This window comes from Neophocaena asiaeorientalis, unplaced genomic scaffold (genome assembly GCF_003031525.2).
Source record: "Neophocaena asiaeorientalis asiaeorientalis breed wild unplaced genomic scaffold, Neophocaena_asiaeorientalis_V1.1 scaffold131, whole genome shotgun sequence".
NCBI lineage: Eukaryota > Metazoa > Chordata > Mammalia > Artiodactyla > Phocoenidae > Neophocaena > Neophocaena asiaeorientalis.
The window spans coordinates 713,363-733,875 of record NW_020173201.1 but is presented as its reverse complement, the minus strand read 5'-3'; the positions used below and the strand labels follow the sequence as shown (position 1 = coordinate 733,875).

Here is a 20,513-nt window from a genome sequence, read left to right as displayed (position 1 = left end):
TAATGCTACCAGCGAGAAAACCAGGAGACAAAGCTACTGAATAACTTACCCAAAGTCAGAAATCTTGTTCGTGGTGAGGCTGGACTTCGAACTCAGGCCATTGGACTGCAACTCCCCTATGATGAGTAATCTGCCTTGCGATTATGGTCAGGCTGGTTTGAGGAGACGTGCTTTTAAGCCGTGCCAAGGAAGAGCCAATGGACATTTAAATGTGCCAAATTTGCCTTTGGGTGTCCACAAGAAAAATAATCACATCACTTAAAACTGATCATAAGCCTGTCTGTTTGAAGCTTCCTTGTTCGTTGCTCTTGTTTTTTTGTTGGGTTGCTGGATGAGACTAGAGGATAACTCCACTTTTAGCTTTGCCATGGTATGGAAACTTGTCCTCTGAATCTTTATGTGTTCTGGCAACTCACAGGTGAGTAAAGATTTAAATTAATTGAAAAGATTGGATTAAAATAAAACAAAAAATAAGCCTTCATACTAGATTGAATTCATTTCATTTCTGGAAGTGGACTATGTCAGGGCAATTTCTATGTGAAAAAAATAGATGAATAGTGCTCGGAGTTAGCTCACTGTATTTACTCCCTTCCACACTGTCTCAGCTTTCTCAGGATGTTAGTCAAGTTTTCATTAGGGGACTATTTTAATTTCGTGAATCAACTTTGACATATGACATTAATCTGTGGTTATTAAATGTTTTACGCCAGGCATTCGCATGATGTGGCTGTTTTTAACAACAACCTATTTGATTTGTGGAACTTTAAATGCCGGTGGATTCTTTAATTTGGAGAAAGAAGCAAATCCTGAAGTGTGGATGAATATTGTAAGTGATGGAAAATTCTAAAGACCATCAAATAAAGCAGATTAATTGATTGTGAGATATTAAAGTTCCTGTATGGCAGAAAAATCTCTGATAAGAAAACATAAAACATGGGTGATTTTTAACAGTTCTCCAAGAGTTAAGCTAGGTAGATCTTCTTTTTTGGCTGAATAAGTAATACTTTCTAGGAATATAAAGCAGAATTATATTTTTTATAGATAACTTCCTCTTTTGAATTTACATTTTTAAGAATATTAAGAATTTCTATTTTAAGCCCTCTGGATCATATATATGACTGCCCTCTACTGGACTATGGTTTTATTATCTTTAAACCAAGAGGGGTCTCAAAAGACAATTGACACATATTTATGTATAACTTAATCACTTTGTCCTATACCTGAAACGAACACAACATTGTTAATCAACTATACTCCAATATAAAACAAAAAGTTAAAAAAAAGTGGTATATATATATATACATACACACACACATACATACACACACACACACACACACACACACACACACAATGGAATTTTACTCAGCCATAAAAAAGAATAAAATAATGCCATTTGCAGCTACATTGATGGACATAGAGATTATCATACTAAGTGAAGTAAGTCAGAAAGAGAAAGACAAACACCATATGATGTCACTTATATGTGGAATCTAAAATATGACACAAATGAACTTATCTACAAAACAGAAACAAACTCACAGACGTAGAGAACAGACTTGTGGTTGCTGGGGGGTGGGGCAGGGGAGGGTTTGGGACTAGCAGATGCAAACTATTACATATAGAATGGATAAACAACAAGTTTCTATTGTCTAGCACAGGGAACTATATTCAATATCCTGTAATAAACCATAATGGAAAAGAATATGAAAAAGAATATATATAATACATATATGTGTGTATATATATATATAAAACTGAATTACTTTGCTATACACCAGAAGCTAACACAACTTTGTAAATCAACTATACTTCATTCAAATATATATATGTATACTTTAAAAAAAAAAGACAAATGCCTTGAGAATATAGTTTTGTCAGAAGAGTGGGTCAATGCTAGATATTATCTCCAACCCCCCAAAAATTTACACTACCAGACATTTTCTAATAGTCTACTTATTTTTCTATCAAGACTTTATGCAGTAAATTAATTTTACAGTTACCTGGGGCTACAGATTTCAGATAATTTACCCCAAAAAGTACACACTAGTTGCTTTTTTCTAGTTCCTTTCGACAACCTTTAGAGAAGATGTTTAGCTAACGCTCATATTTTTACTGGGCAGAGTGAAATCATCACCTACAATGGCTACCCCAGTGAGGAGTACGAAGTCACCACTCAAGATGGGTACATACTCAGTGTCAACAGAATTCCCCATGGACGAAGAGACAATAGGAGCACAGGTAGAAGATGTGTCTCTCCTGAGAAGGAGAATTGCATATGACTAAAGTTTATTGCTGGCCGTTCATTAAGACAATGACTGATTTATCAAAATTGGTTTGAATTTTGGATTAGTCTTTACATTGTGAACAGGGAGTCTCATTCTTTTCCAATTCTCTGAAGACAGGCAAGAACCTACAATTACAAAGAGCAAGACTGATCTTCTTGACTGCCGCCAGGCTTTCTTCTTAGGGAGTAAATGCAGAGGTGGAGCCTACATTTTGTTAGCTCATTACTGATTTCTCATGTGGAAAATTGCTGTATTCCGAATAGTGGATTTCCTCACTGTTGGAAAGAGATTGGCTGGGTTGTATGAAGCTGGCTGCAGGGTATCCCAAAAGAGTCTCTCCTGCCCCCTCTAGAATCAACAGGCCTCCCTCTGCAGGATAAAAAAAACCCAATTAAATGACAGTGGCATTTCTGAAACTTTTTCCAGGAAGGAAAACTTTAACATTCATGTGTGCTTTGACCTGACGAACAGACAGTTTATGCAATGAAAGAGCATGGGGTCACTAAGGCTCCATTCTAGAATGAGGAACGAGCCATGCAAAAGCAGATGAATTACACTCTTTAAAAGGGGAAATATAGGGCTTCCCTGGTGGTGCAGTGGTTGAGAGTCCGCCTGCTGATGCAGGGGACGCGGGTTTGTGCCCCAGTCCGGGAAGATCCCACATGCTGCGGAGCGGCTGGGCCCGTGAGCCATGGCTGCTGAGCCTGTGCGTCCAGAGCCTGTGCTCCGCGGTGAGAGAGGCCACAGCAGTGAGAGGTCCGTGTACCGCAAAAAAAAAAAAAAAAAAAAAGGGAGGGGGAAATATAACTGCCAAGTCCCTGAGGAGGGAGAGAGAAGAGCAAGCAAAATATCTGCAAAGCCCCAACGGCCTTTACCTACCAAATCATTTACCATGAGATGATTCATGGTAAATGAAACCATTTACCATGAATCATCTCATCTCCCCCCATGAATCATCTCATCTCCCATCCACATTCAGAGGCAGCTAAAGTCATGTAGTTCAAGAATTCAAGAGTTTCACAATAACAACTGTGAGTGGGACATGGGTAGGATTACTATCTAAAATATGAGATGCCCAGTTAAAGTTGAATTTCTGATAAACAGCAGATGAGTTTTTCGTGTAAATCTCACTTTATGATGTACTTATATGACAAAGTTATTCATTGTTAATCTGAAATTCAAATTTAACAGGGCATCCTGGGTTGTTTTGTTTATCTTTGTTTTGGTTTTTGCTAAATCTTGCAATATTAGGCACGGCGAGGGGTGGGGTAGGGAGGTGCTGTGAAACATAAAAGGAGAAAACTTACAAGAAAGGCTTTACTTAAGGAGGGAGAATTTGGGGAAGATTTGGAGTTAAAAGACATTTATTAGGTGTATCTTTCTAAATGCTTTAAATGAATTAAATGAATTAAACCTCCCAGAAACCCTATGAAGTTGGCACTATTAAGAGTTACCATTTTACAGATCATGAAACTGAGGTAAAACAGGTTATGTAATAGGCTCCAAGTCACACAAGGGCAAATGACAGAACCAGAATTCAAACCCAGAAAGCCGGACTCCAGAGCCTGTGCTCTTAACTACTAAGTTATAGAATCTTCCATCCTGGTTCTTTTCCTCAGAAACTTGAGAGTTCACAAGAGGGCATTGAGCTGATTTTACTGCTATAGTTTTCAAATATTCTTGAGGGGGCAGAGGCTGGGGGTTTGACTGGAAGTTTGGTGAGGAAATAGTCATTGTGCATTTATGCTCACCTGCCCCTCCTTCTGGAGGAGGCATAAGACTCCATCAAACATGAGCATCTTCATGTCTCTGTAAGTCAAACCCAGGAGATATGTAAAAGTGAATACATAGTGCAGAGCAGTTACAAGCACACGCTTTGGCACGAAACAGAACCAGGCTTGAGTCCTACCCATGTACCTTATTAGCTGAATGACCCCTTAGGAAAGTTACTTAACTACCTTAAGTCTCCACATGTATAAAATGAGGATCCTCAAAGTAGGACCTACTTTATAGAGTTATTCTAAGAATTTAATAAGCTCATGCATGTCAACCAATCAGCTTAACACCAGGTACAAAATATGTGCTCAAAAAACTTGTTATGTGATTACAACACTCTACACTAATGACAAGAGGAAAAGTGAATGCTGTTTTTGGTTTTTGCTTTTCCCAGTGTGTGCGTGTGTGTGTGTTTCTATCATGTTCCCGAGATGCTCCATTTATTATAAATTTCTCTCTCTTCCTTCCTCCCTCCTTCCAGGTGCCCAGCCAGTTGTATACTTGCAGCATGCTCTGTTTGCAGACAGTGCCTCCTGGCTTGAGAATTACTCCAATGGCAGCCTTGGATTCCTTCTAGCAGATGCAGGTTACGATGTATGGATGGGAAACAGTCGGGGCAACACTTGGTCAAGGAGACACAAAACACTCTCAGTGAATGAAGAGGAATTCTGGGCCTTTAGGTAAACTATATCTATGAAAGTTCATGAAGGCAATTTGAGACAAGTCCTTTAAATATAATAGTGTGGGTGGTATTAACAATAATGTATGATACTTGGAGTCACACAGCTCCTTGTAATTTCTATTAACATCTCGAAGGAAATAAATAGCAAGAAGCTCTGATTTCCATTGATTCTCCCACAAGCGAATTATATCATTTCAACAGGGTCATTTTAACATACAATTCTATCCAATACTATACATTATAAGTATGTCCCAAGGGACAGCTTAGGAAATTCCTGTGACCAAAGTATGCACTCATTCAACCAATGTTTATTGAGTGCCTACTCTATGCACTGTTCTAGGCCCTGAGCATTCAAGAGTGAACAAAGTCTCTGCCCTCATGAAGCTTACGTTTATCCTAGTGATGCTATTACAAGTTTTTTCTCTTGGACAGCCAATCAGTTTTGCAAAGATGTGTATCAGTGCCATATTTTACCTACAGAAACTGTGGTTGAGAATGTATAGAATACCATTTTCAGGAAAACAAAACCTTGTTAACCTTGTTAATAGGCAATAGAAAAGAATCTTTTGATATGCTGACTGCTTCTTTTAATGGAAGTGTTTTCCGCTGTCACCAAAGGACAGGCTGATGCCAACAGTGGACATCCTTTCTCATTCTTAAACTCCCTGTTGGTTTAAAGCCTGCTGCTAGAGCAAAACCACATTAATGAAATATTCAGTACCCACTGACAAGTTGGAAGGGAAGAAAGAATAGATGAAATTGTTAGGGTCAGACCTTTTGCCCCAGGGCAAGCATTGGGAAATATTTTGTGTGGTTGGTCCTTGGCTGGGAGCTTGGAGCTTATTTACTATAAAGCATCACAACCATTCTCTTATACTGGTGAGTTCCGATCTATATTTCCTCTCATGTTCTTCTAATAAGCAGGCCCTTAGTTGCTGAGGTACCTAATTCTACTATATGTTATTTAGGCCTTTTTTGTTCTCTTGCATTAATGTTGGTCGAACTGGTACTATAGGATTTTGGTATATATTGAATCTATCTCTATATGGACAGAAATATTAATAATAGTAACATCTGACTGAGTGTCTAATAGCAGCCAGAGTCATTCCTTTAATACTATCCAACCCCTATAGCAGCCCTGCCGTATAGTATTATCATGTTCATTTCACAGATAAGGAAACTTAAGCTCAGAGCATTTAAGTAACTTATGAAAAGTTACTCAGCTAGTACATGGTAGAATCATGATTTACAACCAGTTCTGTTTCCAAAGCCGGGTATTAAGTGGCCCTAAGAGTCTTGAAGTTCCCTGGCGGAGACTGAAGTAGAGGCATGCAAACCAGGTAGGGAAAGGACAGCAAAAGAAATGCAAGAGAAGGGAACGAAAAGGAAGAATGACAAGATTAAACTTCGGATAATGTAGTTTACACAAGTCTCAAAATCATTCCTGTTATTAGAAAGTAACACATATAAGTGCAGCAAAGAAAAGCTACAATAGCCTATATGTAACTGAATAAATAATGAAATACAAACCATGTAAGTGGACAGCACAGAATTCTGTGTGTAAAAAATAAACAAGCAAGTGCTCTGAGTTTTGAACTTAGTTGGGAATATTTATAAGTCCCTGTTTTATTTTTCAGCTTTGATGAAATGGCCAAATATGATCTCCCAGGAATAATAGACTTCATTGTAAACAAAACTGGTCAAGAGAAGTTGTATTTCATTGGACATTCACTTGGTACTACAATAGGTACGTTTACAAGGGTCAACACTTTACAAGGGTCAGAGCCATGCAAAAGTTCACCTTTGAATTGGAACAGAGTAACTGTTTTACATTTACAGTGTCCTTAATTCTCTGTCCTGTGTTGGGCACATAACCCTAGTTCCCTAAGTGGCTGTGAACCTGAACTCCAGAGACTGTGAGTATGTAGGATGAGCCTTTCATCTATTTCCGGTCACCGCAACACATTTGTAATGGTGACGTAATTTCCCAGGAATAATGTGTGCTCAAAATCCAAACAGGTATTTCCAAAGGGTAAGTCTCTAGATCACCTCCAAGCTGAAAAAGTAAAGCCAAATGCCGTGAAATATCCTTGAAGAACGTTAACTATGCATCAATCATACCTTCCTCACAACCCGCATGGAATTTTAAAAAATAAAAAAGAGAGGCTTATACTCATATTTGAACAAATTGAAAAGATATGGTAACATTTTGTTTGTGAATCAGACCACATAGCTTACTACAGGAAATCAACTGGGCTTATCCATTTAGTGTATGATTTAATATTTATGGAGTAGCAATTAATTGCAAGCACTATATAGATTTTTTTTAAAGTCCAGGAAATGTACTTTGAATGTGTGGTTCCTAGATTTTTTTCTAAGAAATCAATAGTCTAGCTCCACATAAAAATTTAAAGGAACCCATACTACTAAAAATATAAATTTGCTAGTAATCTTCCACTAAAGTTTCCAGTTTTAAGAGACTGGGTTATATGAAAATGCAGTATTTTAGTTTGGGTGAAACTGTGCAAGAGACAATAAATATTCCTACAGTAGTCTCATTATCACCATTATCATCAAGAGCAAATCGGTGTTTACCAGTGCTTTGTACTGATAGGCAGCTTACAAATTTAGACTAGGCAGTGAACATGAGAGCGAATACTCTAAAAGAGGATCAAAGAACTAATAAGGGGACCCAACCCCACCCCCCAAAAAACTGTCACTAACAGGAAAATAATTACACCATAATAGCTAACACTTAGGAGGCTTTACTATGTTTAGGGTCCTCTGTTCAGGACCTTTCCTACAATCTCTCTGTCTAAGCTTCAGAACAATCCTACCATTATTATTTCCATCTCATAGAAAAGGAAGCAGAAGTTCAAAGAAATTAAGTGGCTCTTTCAAGGTCTCTTAATACATAAGAGGTGGCACATTAATTCAAATCAGGTCACTTTGCCTTCACCGACAGGGCGCTTGGGCGCTGTGGAGAAACTGCAGGGAGAAGGACGACTTGAGTGGCGTCTAGAAAAGTGGAGAGGACTTAGAAATGCTCTCATATCTGATTAGCAGAGAAAACAGTAAATTTCATCATTAGGGCCCTGCGTTGCATTTAGGGCATGACATTTTTCAGTGAGCACTGTTTGCCTTTTGAGCAGAGACATTTTTGTTATGTGGGAAGGACCCACTCTTCATAGGACATTTAACAAGCCAGGTCCTAGCCCCTTAAATAACAGTTGGGCTCCCCAGTCAGTATGACCATCAAAAACTCACCTCCAGGGCTTCCCTGGTGGCGCAGTGGTTGAGAGTCCGCCTGCCGATGCAGGGAACACGGGTTCGTGCCCCGGTCTGGGAAGATCCCACATGCCGTGGAGTGGCTGGGCCTGTGAGCCATGACCGCTGAGCCTGTGCTCCGCAACGGGAGAGGCCACAGCAGTGAGAGGCCCGCGTATCGCAAAAAACCAAAAAACTCACCTCCACACATTTCTAGACATCTTCTGGGGAACAATTATGCCTGTTTCAGTCTTTGTATCAATTACTCAGCCAGTTCCTTTTCTGGCTAAGACAGTTTCAATATTTCAACAAGAAGTTCAGAAGAAAAAAACCCCTGCTATGGCTACGTACACACACACACACACACACACACACACACAGTGGAGGGGGGCCCAGGAAAGTATCTCGGGGATCCCAAACACGGAGATCCTCCACATAGCCTTTCCTGTGTGAGGCTGACCCCCACCCTCATCCTCGCAGTGCTAGATATGGATGCAATGCTATTCCTGAGCAGTCAGAGCAAATGGAGACATATGGTCCTTACTGGGACCATGGTGGACTGAGGGAAATCCCGTCCCCTTTCGGATGCAGGGAGGATTCCAGAGGTTTTGGTAGGCATCCAGTGAAGCACTGAGAGCAATGAAATCTCATCAACTGTGAGAAAGAAAAACTGTGGAATAACTGGACGATAGTGCAGAGAGCTGATTGATTCACCTCCCACAAACTGATTACTTCTAGAGGCTCTGTGACTCACTCTGACATCTCAGAGTTGGTGGTAAAGTGACAATATTGCCAGCACTTACCCCACGCTTGGGGAGTGAAGGTGTCCCCAGTTTACTTGGCAGGAGTTGCTTCAGCAACTTATCCTTCACTTTCCCCAACCCAGTTAAATTGTCCAGAATAAGAGAAAAATGGAGACTTGAGAGCAGAGAGGGCTGAAGGCAGATTAACTCTGCAGGATAACTTAGAAGAGTTTCCCAATTCATCTCCAAGATGAGTGCAGTAAAAGGATAAAAATGACAAAGCAGAGTCCCACTTTTGTTAGTAGAAACATTGCCTAAATACTTCTAATTTTTACAAGATCGTCTTGTCTCCTGTTCTCTCAGGGTTTGCAGCCTTTGCCACCATGCCTGAACTGGCACAAAGAATCAAAATGAATTTTGCCTTGAGTCCTGTGATCTCATTCAAATACCCCACGAGCATTTTTACCAGTTTTTTCCTACTTCCAAGTTCCTCAGTCAAGGTAGGCTCTTCCTTGTGCCAAAAAGTATATGAGGATCTCCTTTTGGATGATAGATCCTTATTATTTTAAAATCTATTATGAAACAAAAGTAGCACATTTAGATGAAATCTGTAGAAACCAGACTCTGGGATCATGTGCTTGGAGTGCACGTGTCCTTGTGTGTGTTTGTCTATGCCACAATGTCTACAGCTCCCATATGCAATTCACTATACTCAGTTATTAACAGACCTGAGTATAAATCAGAATTTCTAACTGAGCTGACTGCCGTGTCAGTTTAAGATCTACTCACAAGTTTCCTTGTTCCACTCTTATTCCCCTGGGCATGTCAATGAATTCACAGTGCCCAAATGGAAGACATTTTCCAAGTCACATGGGATCACTGATATCCCTGACTTTGATGTTAGAAAAGCCTGAATAATATAACCCTTCCCATATGGGAGCTTGCTCTAATTTACTAAAGCTAAGACTCCAAAGAGTAAATGTCTTACAGCTGAATTATTAATTCAAGTATTTATTGGTTATTTTCCAATGGTTGGAAAAATAGTTTGATGGTCAGTTGTGAGTCTGGGATTTTATTCTTTGAGAGTTTTTTTCTGTTTGCTTTTTGTTTCTCTAAAAAGGTCATTGCCACAATGAACACAGTATTTTATCAAGATTGCCCCTCAAATTTGGAGAGAAGGGTAGAATAAATTTTGACCAAAATGAAGTCAAGGAGACCAATTAGGGTATCACAATAATTCATATATGTAGTGAGGTCCTGGTCTGAGGTGAAGAGGTAGAAATGGGGAAAAAAGTATTTGTGAGCTAACACAAGGAAGAATTCCATGAGGCCTAATGATTGGTTCGATAGTAGTTTTTTGGTATTGTTTAGTAAGCTCAAGTGATATAACTTCCCTTTTTTGTCGTTGATAGTTCTATTTTAAAGCGTGCTGACATCAGTTAGTTTTGGATGTTTACTACATTTGGGCAGAGCTGAGCAGACTAACTAGTTGAATTAAATTCAGAGATAGACACATCTATTTCTAAATACACCAGTTTTGCATGTGTGGCTTTGCCTACATAGGTCGGGTCTGAGGCACATATTGTCCCTGACTTATCTCAGTTTCTTATCCTCTACTGTCAAACTTCCTGCCACTTTAAGCCCCATTCTCTGGCCCACCCACCATTTCATAATATCCATTGCCCCTAGAGGCTCCAGTCCTCCCATCAGAGATGCCCACCCAAACTTGCTTTTCCAAAAGCCCTAGAAGTTTTAACTATGCTGCCTCCCAAGACATCATTTTTTTTTCTGTCCAGTGGCACCCTCCCTTCAGTACTCCATCCTCTACCTTTCAGCATAAAAGCTGGCTACTCTGGAACACTACCAGAAACGTGATGTGTACACGGGTAATAGGGAAAAACCCTTCTTTTCCTTCCTATTCAAGGCAATATTTGACCTTAAGGAGAAACTGCTTTACCTTTCTTGCCACTTAATGAGAAATATAGGCAATCGCTGATTGGACAGAATGTGGGAGAGCTTCACTGTGGAGAAATTAGCTAATTTGAGGTTGAGGGTCCTTACTGCAGTCTCCTTGTAAATTATGTTTGATGATACTAGCTGGGTGGAGAACGATTCATAAATAGTAACTTTTCCTGAATGACTTGGTCTCCTTGACCAAAACAGCAAATAAATATAAAAATATAAGTAGAGCCCCGAGAATTCTCATTCCTGGGATGAAGGGAATGTCGAGAAGTCTGAAAATGGTCCTCGAAAGAATAATTATTTTTTATTTTTACAGAAGATTTTTGGTACCAAAGGTTTCTTTTTAGAAGATAAAACAGGGAAGTCACCTTCTACCAAAATCTGCAACAATAAAATATTATGGGTGATATGTATTGAATTTATGTCTTTATGGGCTGGATTCAACATGAAAAATGTGAACATGGTATGTATAATGATTCTGGGGCCATTCGATGCTTTTAGAAATTCCAGGTTTTCTTTGATTGATTTTGATGTATCTATTATACTACATAAATTAATGTGGTATTCTAAACTTAAGGGCAGAGATTATGCATAGAAGATTAGATATTCAATGGACCACGAATGTGAAGACTGAGGAATAGGCAGCTTCATCTTTTCATACCTGGTCAAATTTAAGAAAATAGTTGTTCCACACTAGGTAGTGGTTTCACATGTTCACAATCAGCTACCACTTACTACAGTCAACTTGATTTTATTTCAGTACAACACAGTGCATTAAAAAATAAAATAAAATCCTAGAAAAGAAGTACATACAAGCATTAAATTTATTCCATGTATGCCTTCACTTGTTGGGTGAATTTAACCTCAAATAAAATTCGTCATTTAACTTGGAACATAAAGACAGAATGGAATGGAGTGTAATCCCTTTCCTATGAAAGAGCAGAAGTCCTGTTTCATCAACTCCTTGATTCCTGTTGCTGAGAATTCAAGGAGGACGAGGAGTTCAGACTACAGACCAGTGTGGTTGAGTAGTTATCTCTGTCATATTCCAAATGGCAGCCAGTGAGACTGTTATAGTGAAGCTAGTTCCAAAATAGCTTTTCTTGGCCAGCCACCCTACCCCCATTCGTTAAGAGGACAAGTTGTGTTAGACCAAAAACCTTGAGGGACAATTGTTCAAAGCCTGCTTCTTCAAAAGTAAAGATTTTTAATAGTTTCCTTGATTTGTTCCATTATATTCTAAGACGTACAATTATCAGTACTAATTTATGTCTACAATTTTCATCTCTATTATATTTATGAAGACTAAAGTACAGTACACATGAAAGTGATTGATTTTTAGCTTTTTTTTGTAGTATTTTATTTTATCCTTACAAGAGCACAGCAAACTGTAGTATGATTTTTAGCATGTCCATTTAATAGATGAAAATACAGAAACTCAGAGATGATAAATAACTTGCCCAAAGTCACAAAGCTTATCATTAACAAAGTTAGGTCCTGAACTCCAGGATTTTTGATCTATTGATCTGTGATCATCACATCTGTACACACACACACACCCCCAGCCCCCCCCCCAAACACTTGCACAGAGTAACTTTCTTGGTTGCTTTGCTCCGTGATGTCCATTGTTGCTTCTGCCTCAAAATAAGCAAATTATCCTACAGCTTCAGAGCTGATGCAAGTTTGCTCTCAAGCAGCCCATGCCACCAGTCAGCCCATGGTTCACCCACATTCAAGTGCCTGACATGAATTTGTAATTATCTAGATGATTCTTCCTTGCCACTTTCAAAACCGCAATATTTGTTTATTAGTTTTTAGTGTAATTAGGATCTGCTTCTGAAAGGCATAGTTTTTTCATTGGGTGGTTAATGCTGTAATAAGTGTCCTTTTTCCTTCAGAGCCGAATGGATGTGTATATGTCCCATGCTCCCACTGGATCGTCAATACAGAACATCCTGCATATAAAACAGGTAGGGTCTTTGTCATGGAAAACTATTCCCTTAATTTTCTTTATATATGAAAGGACAGAGTTAGCATGTCTGTTCTAAGAAACTTAGCAGCTGTCTTCCTTTTTGCCCTTGTCACCCTCTTTATGGTTTGATTTCCCTGGATTTTAAGAGAAGGAACAAGGGATGGGGCAGACCAAGTAGGTGACATAAATGAACCCCATCTTAAATCAGAGCTTGTAAAATAGGCCCTGAGCTGAAACAAAAGGTAAACTGGGAGAGCCTCAGAACTGAGCCTTCCCCAGAGAGAGAAATACCTGAGATTTGATTTCCCTTTAATGAGGCTTGGTTTTCCACTAGCTTTTCCTTCAAACCAAGGAGATCATTGCATCACTTTCTGTCGACCTTGTTTTTCATACTGGTAAAATTTATTTATATCTTTCTGCTCATCCCGGAGCCTTATTTTCTTCCCAGCGTACGGTGCTTTTCTAAGATTTGCTGTTAAAAATCATGATTCTTACTGTGAATATTACTTTTCTATAAAACATTTAATTCAGCTTTACGGATCTGATGAATTCAGAGCTTATGACTGGGGAAGTGAAGCAGAGAACATGCATCATTACAATCAGGTGAGCTATTCAGAGTGACCCCAGGAGGGCGGCTTTGAAGACTTCCAATGATAAATTATTTGAGAGGGAAAAGAATCCTAGCTGACAATTGGCCTCATTCACATTGGTTGATAGAGACTTTTTTTTCAAGTCTAGTTTTAATATGCATTCATTTCAGAAAATCTAGAAATAAAAGAATTATATACTAAGGGAGTTAAGTCATTTATAATCCCTCCACCCAGAGATAATTATAGTAGATGTATCAATATTTTATTACATTTATTCCAATATCGACATCACTGCTTTTCCACAACTTTCAATCTTGCTTTTCTATTTACAGTCATAGCAGAACATAACCAATGTTACTGAGGGGTTTTTTTAACATTATTTTTAACGGCTGCATAATAATGAACATTGCTTTATAAAAAAATCTATAAAAATTTACAGAGTAAATGAATACACGCTTCTTGATAGCAACAGAAGGAAATTAGGATTACACGTAAAAGTTAAGAGAATTTTCCACCCATGCAGTGTTGAATCTTAAGGCAACTTTTCCCCTCTAACTTTATACACCAAAATTTATAGACTCATTTAGCCTTCCTATACTTTTAATCAATCCTGTTGCCACCTTCCTTTCTCTAAGTCAGGGGCTGGGCTTCTCAGTATGAACTAAGCACATTTTTCTGATGTTTTCCCAGACTGACATATTTAAGGTTATTAGTGCAAACATAGATTGATGAAATTGTTTCTGAACATCAAATCAGTCAATCAGACCAGTCAATTTCTCAGTAATGGATTGAATTATTAGAGAAATGATTCTACTAGGCCTTAAGACAAAGAGAGCTATATATAATTTTATTATTATTTTTAATCAGCTTAAGGTGTGATTTACATACGGTAAACTTCGCTAATTTGATGTGTCTAACTCAGTGAGTTTTGAAAAATAGATTCGTTCATGTAGCCACACCACAAGCAAGATATTGAATATTTTCATGACCCGCAAAGGGTTTTTCCTGCTCCTCAGACAATGTATATTTACAAATGCATACATTTGCAAATGCTTAGAAAAAGGCCAGAAAATAAATAAACAGCAAATGTTAAAGTGATAACTTTCAAAAAGGGGAAGAAAGGAAGAGTGAAGTGGATGGACATGAAAGAGAAAAGGAAGCTCTCATTTTGGATTTTACATACATTTGTCTTTTTTCATTATTGTAATGAGCATGTTACATATTGGTTACATTTACAAGAAAATAAAACAAAACACACACACACACACGTAAGACCATTATTGTCAAGTTCAGCTTTATTGAGGTAAAACTGACCAAAAAATATTTAAGATTGAAGTGTACAACGTGATGACAAGTATTGAGAGTGTAAATGTCCTCAGAATTTACACACAGTTAGCTAGCTGGTCCTACCCTACTCCAGGCCAATCCTGTTTTATTTGTTTGTAATTTTAGATCATTGGAAGTCAATTTTCATTACATTCAGAAGTACACACAGTTTGTCTTCTCCTTAAGTTCCCAGCACAATCTCTGTGTCCACTGTATTTTTTTTAAGAATAAGAGGATTAACCCATGTAAGCCTCATGAGAGTAGGAATTTCCTTCTCTTTTGTTCACCAGTATTGTCTCACCTGGCAGAGTATCTGGAACTTACTGGCCCCTTAATACTTATTTGTTGCACGAATGAAATTTGTTAACTTCCCTCTAATCCACCTTAAAATCTCTGTCTTCTTGATTCTCTCCTTCCTTTCACTCTCAGAAAATGAAGGTCCTCTTATTATGCAAGTTATCCTGATCTTGTGCCCTCGACCCCATCTCTTCTTATATCTTCTTACTGGCTTCTCTTATTATCTTAAATGAACCCCTATCCCTTATGAAAAACAAATAAAAAAACCTTCCCTCAACCCATCAATCCTATCAAGTCATCCTACCATCACTCTGTTTTTATCAACATTTTTTAATATTTAAAAGGGAAGTGGAGAAGTATCTCCACTTCTCCACTCACTCCTGAACCCTGGAAAATGTAGTTTTGGTCTTCATCTTCTTATTACAGCTACTCTATTTAAAGTTGCTTGTGGCTTTTAATTGCCAAATATAATTGCTTATTCTAACCTATATCTTGTGTTAGTTACCACAGTCTCCTTGCAACTCACCCCCCTGATTTGGACTTCTGTAATATAACCATCTCTGATTTTTTTCCTTCCCCTTTTGATTGCTCCCTTTGTCCTCTGACTGGCTACTCTCTGTCCCCCACTGCTCTCAAATTGTCAGAATTCCTCCAAAATTCTTCAAATCTCTCTCCCCTTTGTCTTTGGAGAACTTAGCCATCCCTATGGCTTCAGTTACCCCCTTATGTGGGTCATCCAAACTGCTTGTCTAGATTTTGTTCAGGACCCATTTCCAACCTATTTCTTCTTCAAGTCATCCTACAAACTGATGCCTATGCAATCATGCTAAGACTGAGAAATAACCTTGCCTTGTCTTCAAAACTTCTGAAAGATGCCCAGCTGCTTCAGCCTTTCATTTAGACCTTGACTGTCTCCAATCGTGTACCCTACAGTATTCCCTTACATATTTTCTTTTCTGAGTACACTGGACAGCTTGCCATTCCTGACCATGGCATACATGCTATTCCTGCCTGCTGGAAAGGCCTGCCACCTACATCCTTGTCTGTAAAATCCAACCATTCCTCAAGAGTCATTTCAAATGACTGCTCTTTATATGAAGCCCCAGTTGGAAATAATTTCTTCTTTGTCTTCAAAGAAGACAAATGTTTTATAGCATTGAATATACCCTACTTTGTTTACAAAAGTTTATTTAGCCATCTTGCCTTGTTCCTTCACACTCCTTGAATATAGAACCCATTGCATGCTTTCTTCCTGTGGTCATAGTAAATATTCAGTAGTCTCTATTTATTTGAAGTCAGTTGTTGCTCTGAGGAGCTTCCTCTCATGAATGTACTTTCTCTCTCTTCCATAGAGTCGTCCCCCACTATATGACCTGACTGCCATGAAAGTGCCTACTGCTATTTGGGTTGGTGGAAGTGATGTCCTTGTAACACCCCAGGATGTAACCAGGGTACTCCCCCAAATCAGGAATCTCCATTACTTCAACCTATTGCCAGATTGGAACCACTTTGATTTCATCTGGGGCCTCGATGCTGCTCAACGGGTGTACAGTAAAATCATAGATTTGATGAAGTCATTTCCCTGACTGCAGTACATCTACTCTTCAGTTAAAAGTTGCTTCCAAGCCCATAAGAGGCTTTGGGCAAAATACCAATCAGCAATGAGGTCTACTCCAGCATCCTTCACCTTGTTGCCGTCGCTGAGGTGTTCCCTTATCACGGCATCCCAGCTAGGAATTGTTTGTACTGTGCTGCTCTTTCGGAAATGTCCACATCTGAAATCTTAGAATCTTCCCCTCAGTCAGGGCTAGGTCTATTTTTAAATCTAAGTTCTAGTAAACTCTTCTCTGCTAACTGTACACTTCAGGGAGGAGTTAAAAGAGGCCTTTCTCTTTCTTATTTCAAATATATATAGTGGTTTCATGCAAATGATACACACTCCCCATCCCCTTTTTCAAAGGATTGGATATAAGCATAGGAGTGCTGGCCTAGATAAACCTTGTCAAGGGAGTCATTTGGCAATATGTTTTGGGTGGCTGTGATCTTGTGGCTTTCTTGAAATCACAATTAGGGCAATAATCATATGGTCATCTATAGACAAGCTATGAAACAAGCCTGACCCACATCAAGCATGAAAAAATTAGCAGAATGGAAAACTAACCAAATTAAAGTATTCCAGGAGTTTGTTTTACTGTTACAAGCTAGGGGGAAAACTAACTCTTAGTAAGCATATGACTCAACTGGAAGGAGTGGAAGGATGTGGCTGTAATAGATTAGCCTACTAGTTATGAACATTTAAGAGGCATTGGACAGCGGTTGATATGTTTACAGAGAGAAAAGAAGGCATTGGTTAATATAAGAATCTGGTTAAGTGGGGGTCAGTTAAGAGAGCTCCTATGGGATTTGTCTTATTCAGCTACTGCTACAACAATGCTTTGTAATAAACAACTCAGTGGCTTACAACAGCAAACGTTTATTTTTTTATGCTCACAAGTCCACAGTCTGGCTGGTGTGGCTCTATTTTACACTGAAATCACCTGGGCTTGGCTCAAAGCTGTGGGTTGGGTCCAGGTCTGCTCTACATCTTCTCTTCATTCTGGAACTAGCAGCTCTCGGGGTTATGTTCTTTGCATGACAGATGCCAAGAGCACAAAAGGGCTAGCTAGATCACGCTAGCGTATTTGAACCTCTGCTTTGCACATGCCTTTGGCTAATTCAGGTCACATGACCAAGCCTTACCTCAGTGGGTAGAATAGTCTGCTTCACCTGCAGTGTGAAGCTGCAAACCACGTGGCAGAGGCTGTGGATGTACAATGCTATTATACAGGAGCGCAGAACTGGGGAAGATACTCCATTCTACCATATATAGGCATAAAATTCAAAAGACAAAAATAGGGAATACAATAAAAAGTAAGTCTTCCTCTTTCTCCCAACTCTTGTCATACACTCTCCACTTCAAAGACACATAACTCTTACCAATATTTTGTGTATCCTTCTACAGACTATGCCATGCATATTCTGATGGGTCCACAGATAGCCATTTAGTTTTTTCTCCTATATGTACCGTACTATTCATACTTTTCCACGTCTTGCTTTGATCGCTTAGTATATCTTGGAGATCATTCCCCATCAGTTCATATGGAACACTATTAAAGGTTACATGGAAATTCATTATTAACAGAGATTAAGATGAATTAGGATTTTTTGTAATTACACACAGTGTTGTAGAAAATATTGTACAAACATCAGTTTATACTTTATACAAATATCATTTATACCTAGAGGATAAATTATCTTTGAACCAGTAATTCTGGTTCAAAGAGCATGTAGAATTTTAATTTTGGATGAAAATATTTTTTAACTTCGTTGGTTGACGTGAAATCGCAAATCATAGCTGTTAGGGTGGCTATTACCATTAAAACAAAAGGCAACCAGTGTTGACAAAGAAGTGGAGAAATTGGAACCCTTGTACATTGTTAGTGGGAATACAAAATGGTGCAGTCTCTATAGAAAGCAGTATGGAGGTTCCTCGGAAAGTTAAAAATAGAACTACTTTATAATCCAGCAATCCCACTTCTGGGCATTTATCCAGAAGAAATGAAATCAGGATATCAAAGAGGTATCAGTTCTCTCATGTTCAATGCAGCACTATTCACAATAGCCAATGTAGAGAAGCAAACTAAATGTCCATTGACAGATGAAAGGATTAAAAAATGTGATTGATAGATAGATATAAACATAGATCTAGACATAGATATAGACGTAGATATAGATATCTCACAATGGAATTTTATTCAGCTTTCAAAAAGAAGGAAATCCTGTCATATTCAATAACATCGATGAAACATGAGGGCTTTATGCTAAGTGAAATAAGGCAGTCACAGAAAGACAGCTACTGCATGATTCCACATACATGAGGTAGCTAAAATAGTTAAACTCATAGATGCTGAGACCAGAATGGTGATTGCCAGGAGCTGGGGGTAGGGGGCAATGGGGAGTTATTAATCACAGGTATAAAGTTGCAGTTTGCCATATGAATAAGTGTAGAGAGCCGCTGTACATTGTGCCTATGGGTAAGAATACTGTATTGTATACTTAAAAAACATGTTAGGAGGGTAAATTTCATGTTAAATGTTCTCACCACAATAAAAAATTATTAAGCTTTATATTTATAATGTGTGCATTTTTCCTCTTATATATATTTCTATAAAAAATTTTTTTTAATTTAAGCTTTTCTACTTTAAATCAATAAGCTGAGAACTATAGAAGAATGCCCCACTCTTACCAATACTACTGCTTTTTTACATATTTTATACTTTAGCTCTGCATATGATAGCAAGTATATTGACGATTATAGGTCAGAGTGAGAGTTTACTCTTGGTTAAGAGTTCTACCTAAAATATCTCTTTTAAAACTTATAACCCCATGAGACAGTACTATGGTATGGTCGTCTTTACAGATGAGAAAACTGAGACACAAAGAAAACTGAGGCATAAAAGTCAATTTGCCTAAGATTGTGTAAGTGAAGGAGTCATGGTTTTAACCCAGGAAGTCTGACATCCCCGAACCCACACTACAGCATATACTTGTACAACTGGGCTCAAATGGTATATGGAACACCATAGAGGTCATACTTGCATTACTCTAGACTAAAATTACTTGGAAAATTAAGGCAGGAGATGGGAAAATGGTTTTTTCTTTTTAAATTTTTTGTTTTGCAAACTCTAACTTTCAAATTGAGATGAGTGGATAGAAGTACCATATGATCTTGCAATCCTACTTCTGGGTAAGTATGCAAAGAAAATGAAATCACTACCTTGAAGGAATATCTGTACACTCACGTTCATTGCAGCATTCTTTGCAATAGCCAAGACCTGAAACAACCTAAGTGTCTATTGACTATGACACTTAGGTAATGAGAACGTGATATATGTATGTATGCATATATACACACATACATACATATATGTGCATATATGTATATACAATGGAATAATATACAGCCTTTTTGGAAATCCTGCCATTTGTGACGACATGGATGGACCTTGAGGACGCTATACTAAGTGAAATAAGTCAGACTGAGAAAGACAAATACTGTATGACCTCACTTATGTGTGAAATCTAAAAACATCAAACCCGTAGAAACAGAGAGTAGAATGGTGGTTGCCAGGGGCTGAGGGGTGGCAGGAATGGGGAGATGTTGATTAAAGGGTACAAACTTTCAATTATAAGATGAACAAGTTCTGAGGATCTAATGTACAGCGTGGATGGTGACTATCGTTAACAACACTGTGTTGTGCACTTGAAAGTTGATATGAGAGCAGAGCTTTAATGTTCTCACTGTAGCAACAAAATGGTAATTATGTGAGGTGAAGGATGTGTTAGCTAACCTTATTTGTGGTAAATATTTCACAATATATAGGCATATCAAATCATCACAATGTATACCTTAAACTTACACAATGTTAAATGTCAACTGTATCTCAATAAAGCTGGTAAAAAATTGAGATGAGTGTAAGATTTCCAGGCAAGTCAATTATAACACATTTTCATTATTTTATCCGAAATATCAGTATCCTTACAGGTAGGCACAGAGTCTAGCAATCCACC

At 38.3% G+C, this 20,513-nt stretch overlaps 1 protein-coding gene across 1 annotated transcript; it reads left to right on the top strand.

The window, feature by feature from the left end:
- Positions 1 to 703: 703 nt before the first annotated feature.
- On the top strand, positions 704 to 17,850 carry LOC112399583 (lipase member N-like). The gene is made up of 9 exons (XM_024744830.1): positions 704 to 826; positions 2,124 to 2,241; positions 4,546 to 4,744; positions 6,384 to 6,493; positions 9,120 to 9,256; positions 11,035 to 11,181; positions 12,617 to 12,688; positions 13,222 to 13,293; positions 16,256 to 17,850. Exons 1-9 carry the CDS (start codon positions 719 to 721, stop codon positions 16,487 to 16,489), a joined length of 1,197 nt encoding a protein of 398 aa, XP_024600598.1. The 5' UTR covers positions 704 to 718; the 3' UTR covers positions 16,490 to 17,850.
- The last annotated feature ends 2,663 nt before the right edge of the window (positions 17,851 to 20,513 follow it).